At 38.4% G+C, this 8,040-nt stretch overlaps 1 protein-coding gene across 1 annotated transcript; it reads right to left on the reverse strand.

The window, feature by feature from the left end:
* Positions 1–785: 785 nt before the first annotated feature.
* On the reverse strand, positions 786–7,395 carry si:dkey-266f7.9 (uncharacterized protein LOC100006223 homolog). Its single transcript, XM_066675759.1, has 4 exons — positions 7,358–7,395; positions 6,358–6,437; positions 2,816–3,386; positions 786–2,096 (listed from the first exon to the last, which is right to left on the reverse strand). Exons 2-4 carry the CDS (start codon positions 6,411–6,413, stop codon positions 1,824–1,826), a joined length of 900 nt encoding a protein of 299 aa, XP_066531856.1. The 5' UTR covers positions 6,414–6,437; positions 7,358–7,395; the 3' UTR covers positions 786–1,823.
* Positions 7,396–8,040: the final 645 nt, after the last annotated feature.

An 8,040-nucleotide genomic window follows, 5' to 3' on the forward strand; every position in this document is an offset into this window, starting at 1 on the left:
TTAAAGTGGTGATCCAAGGAGGAGAGCATTTTTTATTTTTTATTTATTTGATTCTTTATTCTAATACAGTACATCTATTTCTTGGTTGCGCTATAAAGGTTTGTTCTTAACCAGGGTGTGTTTGGATTAAGGCAACAGTGATTTCTTTAAATATGGCAAATGTGTTCAAATTAACATTATCTATAGGGAATTTGTTGCTGTAATGACAGCCTCTACCGTTATTTTGACTAAATGTTACATTGAACAATATTGTTAATAACTGACTGAGCTTAATCACAAAAGCACTTGTGAGGTCAGGTCACCACTCATTCCAGCGATACCAGATGTCAGTCCATCACAACAGAGAATGCAGTTCCATACTACACGGTTTAATGCAGGAGGGCTTTATACCTCTTTACTCCACACATTGGCATTGGGCATCATATATTCAGATTATGTTATTAGAAATCTAAACATCTCACCTAAAGTTGTCTTCAAAGATATGCTAATTCAGTTAATCTTTACAAATTTTCCATTTTATTTTATCGGAAGATGAGCTGAACCAGGAAGGAGTGTCACATTAATTTAATTTTTTAATATGGCAGCATCAGAAATGACCTTTGTGATTTTATGAAATGATTTTATGTTATTTCCACAATGGCTGGATGATAAAAGGTATATTCACATTATACCAGTTCACAGACAGTAACAGAGGCACTATACAGTACTTTTGTGAAAATATATAAAGCTGAGCAATATATGTGTAGTTTACCAATATCTTAACAGTAATTAGCTGTACACTGTATTTCAGGGTATTATAGCAGAAATGTCATCGAAACAAACCATTTTTTGTGCTAAAGCTTTGCCACTTTATTTTCATCAAATGTTTGCTGTAACTCAGAAGTTGGAAAAGGACCACAGTTTGATATAAAAAGGTTAACCAAGGGTTGTGATTTTCCCCAATGTCAAACAGCAGATTGCATTCATACAACCTTAATTCCAATGATTCCCCAAGAGCAGCAACACTCAATATAATGAGCTGCTACCTCAATATACTTCAACGTTTAAAATAAATAAATAAATACATTACTCTGATGTCTTTTATTATTAATGAAGCTTTCAATGATTTGAAAGTATGAGTATCGGATCAGTTTCACAGGTAACAGCCTGGATTTTACTCAGTATCGGATCGGAAAAGAAATCGGTATTTCAAAAAAATCACTTTTCACTTAGATTTGGGAAAAGATAAAAATCATCAATCATCATCATCTTCAGTGGTTTTATTCCCCACAAGACCAGCACAGAGCAGGTATTGTTTGTGTGGTGAATTATTCTCAGCATTGCAGTGACACTAATGTTGTGGTTGGGTGTTCGTACCTATTATGCTGCTATGAGTGAATAGGACACAGCAGTACTCCTGGAGTTTTAAACCATGTGTCCATTCGCTGTCCACTCTGTTACAACCACCTACCTTGTTGGTCTGCCTTGTAGACGTAAAGTCATCTGTAGCTGCACAGTTTTTCTTAGTCACCCATAAAACCTTCATCAGAGGTCACAGCATACTGCACATCTGCTGCTGTTAGCTGGATATTGAGAACTGGTGTACTATATTAAGTGAAGCAGTGTCAATGTGGGGTTGGGCCCACAACAGGGTGTGTGTATGATATTTTTACAATGCTGTCACACTAAACTTATTTTACTTCATATTATATTACTACATAAAAATTACATTATGAATCAATGACAAAATACAGAAAATATTTCATTTTACAGAGGTTGTCTGACAGAAAATACACAACTGTTTTTAATGTTCCACTCATCCAGCCTTGATTATATGTTTCTTTTTAGTTGAAGTCAATGATAGTTTTGACCAGCATAGCCCCAGGGAAATCCATAGCAATGATGCCGTAACGTTTCTTTTGTCCTGCTCGGGCGGTGAGGTACTCATAGAGACGCAGATTAATACGCTTGGCCAGTGCACTGGGGTGGGCCAAAATACTAGCCCCACTGGAATATGTGAGGAACATACGGGCTTTATTGCCCACCTCAGCCCTCTCCAGGTGATTATAGACGTTCATCCATTTCTTATCCAACTGCTCAGGCTGGAGGGAAGACACCTGCGGATATAAGAGTCCAGATGGTTACTTGTGCTTTAATGCAACACAAGCTAATATCTGGCACAAAGTGTCTTTTCTCCAATTTGATATATTTACACAACACAGAACAAACATCTTTAACTTGTAATCAAAGGCTATGTAAAGCCTCTGTCTGAATGCTAATAACAATGGTAATTATTTGCTGGAGAATTCTGTAGGTTCTTTATATAGACTCATGGAACCATAAGTGGGGATATGAGGCATAATGCTGCATTCCATTTAATTTGAATGTTCCAAATAGAATATCTAAGTTCAAAGTACACCAAAGGCAGATTTCGTATTCAGAAAGTTGGGAGAGCTTCACTAACCCTGGAGTTCAGAATCCAAGATGGCTGCCTGCACATTGACAGTGTGTAAAAGCTGTAGTTTCATGTTTACAGTTTATTAGTGATGCTATCTCTTTGTGTCCAATTAAATTAGTTGTACTGTCCAACTTGTATATGTGCATGTGTTTCCATTGTGATTAGATAATAAAATATCAACTGGCATCACTAACAATGCTAAATAGGAACAAGCTAACAATAGGGCATAGGTTTTTCTGAATGGAACACATTCAGGCCAGGTGTCGTGTCATTCCCAGCTCCAATTTTTGACTTGCAAGATAAATGAAATTCAGCATTACTGACGAATACTGCTTCTCAAAGAGTATTGAGTTGGCTTAATATTATTAACCCTTTTACCTGCCAGTAATCAGCAATGTCCAGTGAATAGTAGCGCATGCCCAGGTCAGGTCCAGAAAAGTCCTGCAGGATGATAATCTTGCCCCTTGCTTCTCCCATTGTTGGCATCAGCCGGCTGTGCCAGAGCAGATCCCAGTGGGCGTATTGATGCACGTAGCGTACCACTGCCCCATAGATAGCTCTTGTTTCACTCAGCTCTTCTCTAAGTCTCATCAACACTGTCTCTGTTGGATACTGCTCCAAAAATACCTCTATGTCCTCCAGAACTTCCCCAAAGTGAGCCCACTGATAGGAGATGCCATGATGGATGGTGAGGTTGCCCCGTATGTGCCGAACTCGAATGTCAAGGAAGCGAATGCCAGCCTGGAGCTGCTGTGCCAGAGGCCAGGAGTTGCACTGAGCCAAGAATCCTCCATACAGGGCCATGGTGTTGTGGGTGCCAGGCATAGTGACCTCAGACAGAGGCTGGTTCTCAGGGATCTCTGCCATCCAGGAGGTGTTAAATATCTCCGGCGTGGGTGTGTCATCATAGTCTGGGCGCTGGATTGCACCACAAACTGGACAGGCCAATCTAGAGGACATTTATTTAAATGAAACCTTAAGCATGCTGTGCAGTGAATAGGTCCACAAACATTCATATTTACAACATGTCTCAGACAGATTTTCTGTCAAATTTTGCTTCATTAGTTTAATGTTGGACCTATTATCGTTGCTAATTAAATGTCCTTAAAGAAGCCTCCCACTCCTCCCCAGATGTGAAACTCATTTGTTTCTAGGTTGAGGAAATCTGAACCTACATGAATAAATGCAAGACAAGTTTAAGAATTTGGACCTTAATTGCTAAAACATTACGTTCCATAATTAATCTATTTACATGCCAATGTCTACATAATTTCACTAATATGTCAACCTATCCAAGAGAAAGGCAAAGAGTGACTAAACCGCTATAATTTTTCTTGAATTTACCACCTTTTTGAATTTTTCATGTAATTTTAGAAGGCAGATGTATGCTTTTTATTCACAGTGTTCATATTCAAATGTTTAGTTCCAACTTAGGTCAGGCTAATACTGGCATTATTAGACAACTTTTTTTGTGTTAAAAACACCTAGCATATTCTCCTAACATCTCATACTTCATAAAGTATACTTGATAACCAAGTCTGTCCTTCTTGAGAAAGCTGAAAAAGACACAAGACGTCGCAGCACAATTGAGAGCATTATTTCCATGACTGTTCTACTCCAGCTTCATGGTTTTAGAGACAAACTTCTGCATTGCATGGTCATTGAGGCAGAGCATATCACTTGGACTGACCTTCCATACCTGGACAGTGTCTATGCATCAGCACAGATACAGGACAGGGCTCTCCTCACACTGACAAACAGACTAAGAAACAGCTGCTTTCTAAAGACTGTAGCTTCAAAAGCACCTCATTGAATACACACCACCCCCGTGGACTGTCACTTTGTTCTTTTAACATGCACACTCTGCAGCATTTACACATTAAATGAACACTCATTTAACACATGCAGGGTAATCTAACAGTTATTCCAACTGCAAGACTTTTTGTCTCTCTTTTGAATGCCTCTTCTATTAAGAAATTGCAATCCCACTTACTGTACTTTGTACTTCTGCTGCTCATATTGCTTTCTGTAAATACATAATGTAGATAATGTATACTGTAAATTTTCTCTCAATTGCCATTCATGAAATCTGTTACTGACAATATCTTCCTTGAAAGGCTGTAACATGCTCTATTGCTGTCCATACTGCCATCAATGGAAATGTGTATACACATGAATGATCACTGAATTAGGAACATTTACCTTGTATCTACACTCATTGCTCATTTTATCAGCTCCACTGATCCTACAGGAGCACTTTGTTGCTCTACAATTATAGACTGTAGTCCACCTGTTTTTCTGCACACTTTCTCATGCTTTCTTTTTCCCATGTCTCCCTGTTCTATAGTGGTCTTGTGGTTTTGTGGCAGAGTGCACTGATGTGATGGTAATGGATTTGTGTGTTTTGCTGCTATGAGTGGAGCAGACATGGCAGTGCTGCTAGAGATTTTAAAGACCTCCATGTCACTGCTGGACTGAAAATAGCCAACCAACCAACAACACTCAATAAGAGTTTAGGAAACGGAGGACGCTAATTGTTGAAGCTTTGTAGGAGGAATACTTTCCCATTCTTGCTTGATGTACAACTTCAGTTGCTCAACAGTCTGGGGTCTTTGTTGTTGTATTTTGCGCTTCATAATGTGCCACACATTTTCAGATAGGTCTAGACTGAGGCAGGCCACTCTACAACTCTGAGTCACTCTTTTACTATGAAGCCATGGTGTTGTAACATGTGCAGAATGTGGCTTGTCATTGTCTTGCTGAAATAAGCAGGGATGCCCCCCGAAAAAGATGTTGCTTGGATGGCAGCATATGTTGCTCCAAAACCTATATGTACCTTTCAGCATTAATGGTGCCTTCACAGATGTGCAAATTAGATGCTGGCTTTTGAACTTTGAGCTGATATCAATTTGGACAGTCCTTTTCCTCTCTGGCCTGGAGGACACGACGTCAGTCCATCTTAGATGAGCTCAGGCCCAGAGAAGCCGATGGCACTTCTAGGCATTGTTAATATAAGGCATTCACTTTCTATTGTAGAGTTTTAACTTGCACTTGTAGATGGAGCGAGGAACTGTGTTCACTGACAATGGTATTCTGACCCTGGAGGGGGTACCAGTCCTTCACAGGGCGACACGCACTCACATATTCAGTCACACTTATGCACATGTTTGAGTAGCCATTCCAACTACCAATGTGTGTTTTTGGACAGTAGGATGAAACAGGAGCACCCGGAGGATACCCATGTGGACATTTGGAGAATAGATTAAACTCCTCACAGACAGTCACGAGGGGCTCGAGCCCATAAATCCAGAATCCTGGAGCTATGTGACAGTGACACTATCTGTTGCTCCACCGTGCCGCCGTCTTAGATTCCGTACTAGACTAAAAGGAAAGCAAAAAATGGTTTCCAAATTGCTCTGATATATGGCTGTTTATGGAACCTATTGGAACATCTGCATTGTGCAGGAGTCTTTTAATCATTACTTTTACAGTACTATATTTAAAAATAGATTAATGTATTAAAAGGGATGTATTAAAAGTGGTTCCCCCCTTTATGGAACCTTGTTTTTAAAGGCATATGCGATCTCAGTAGAAATCATCATATTGATTCTTTAATCTTCCAATTAGGGTGTGGGGGATTGGGGGCAGCCTTATTGTTTATTTGATTATGGACACAATATGATTAGATGATCTTTTCACTTGGCCTCAATAAAGCTAGGTAGGCAAAAAGCACAAATAATCACATTTGGTCCAATAGAAAACTTGTTTAACTCAATAAATGGGATTCCAATCAGATACAGCTGTCATAAGCAGTTGTAGAGTGAAGAATTTAACAAAATACAGACAGACAAACAAACAAAAAAACACTTTCTTAAGGCTTTAGGGAAATTACCCTGTATAAACTTTAAAAGACTACTTACCCCAGTAAAAACCCCACTATCACCACATGCATCTTATCCCAACTGGAAGCTTCCATGCTGACCCCTCAATATGACGAACACTGTAAATGATACATTTTGAGTTACACTGTGAAACGCACTGTATATATACAAAAATTTGTGGCCACTCCTTTAAATTAGTGAAATCAACAAGGTGCATTCATTGTGTACACTTAATATTTTGAGAATATAAATTCACTAGGGTCTGCCCAACAGCATCTAATTCCAATTGTGCGTCTACAATGTGTTTCATGGTACAACACAGGAACTTCAGCTTCTCTGAAAAGCACTTATATTGAATCTACAAAAACTGTATTCTAAAAGTATATTAAATGTTATTTACTGTGGTTTGATAACAGAAATGAATATGATTTTATGAAAAACGTCACAAAATAAAGAAAAAAGTGTATGTGTTCTTGCTGTGGGAATCTCTAGTTTGTCCAGTGTCAAATATTATGACTTCATTCTCAAAATATTACTTCTTTAATCTTGAAATACATACTATTTTAATCTCTAAATATTAAGGTTTGCAATATAGCTGTGCAGATGTGCAATATAGTTTTTGTGAACACAGACAATACAGTTTAATTATGTAAATGTGATCCTCTTGCCAGTACTTGCCCTTAACTATTCATCAATATAAAATATCCATAGTCAAGATAATTCCACACCTGATGGCATGACAAATACACAAATAAATGTAACAGTAATCTAAAGACCCTTTGGAATATAGTCACTCTGATGTGGGTTTTACAACTGTGCTAGAAAAACAGAAGTATTTACATCAGAAAAGGGTAACATCAGTTGACAGGCTTCATAAAAATCAAGCTATTGAACAGGTTTCCACAAACTTTTGTCCATTTCTTTCTTTGCAAGCCAGAAACTACAAAACCCAGCCACAGCCATGAAAGTCCCTATCAAAATACCTTTAAACTGTTTAGTTAATTAAGCTTTTAGCTAAAGGAAATGTGTGGTTTCTTACCCTAGCTTAGTGAATGGAAAGTGGTCTCTTGAGACTGCAGCACAAAGAGCCAAGCAGACAGCAGCAGGTTAACCACACTTGGGTTGTATTTGTACTTTCCCCCTTTTCTTTTTTTCCAGCGATACCACATGCAACGCTTCTGGCTAAAACTGGTTGGAGGCACCAATAGAGTCTGACATCTTTTGTGTGAAGGGTTATTGTGTCTGTTTGGAAAGTATAGTAAAAAGCTGAGCAGGGTCAATATGTGTCAAAAACAAATCTGGCCAAACTGAACCCTGCACACTCAGTCCCAGAGTACATTTAAATTTAAAAACAACTGTTATTGAGAGTGATAAGTAAAAATGTCCTAATATCATAATATCAAGTGGTATGGTAAGCTGAGGTGGTCAGTATGAGCATATATTAGTTTTTACTGAACATATCCTCACCATTGTATGGAGGGCACCCGGGGGGACTAGGAAAAACAAATCTGTACATTTATTTGTTGTTGACTTTAGCAGTCACCATGCAGGACCTGTATATTGTTTGAAGCTGAAATGTTTATATTTAAAGAGCCCACCATAAAACAAATCACCTGTGTATATTAATTTAATTGTTGTTTTTATTCTCAACTGTAAAGCTGCTTTGTGACATCATCAGGTTGTAAAATGCGCCACACAAATTAATTTAATTTGACTTGGCTT

Source organism: Hoplias malabaricus, chromosome 6 (assembly GCF_029633855.1).
Source record: "Hoplias malabaricus isolate fHopMal1 chromosome 6, fHopMal1.hap1, whole genome shotgun sequence".
Classification (NCBI taxonomy): domain Eukaryota; kingdom Metazoa; phylum Chordata; class Actinopteri; order Characiformes; family Erythrinidae; genus Hoplias; species Hoplias malabaricus.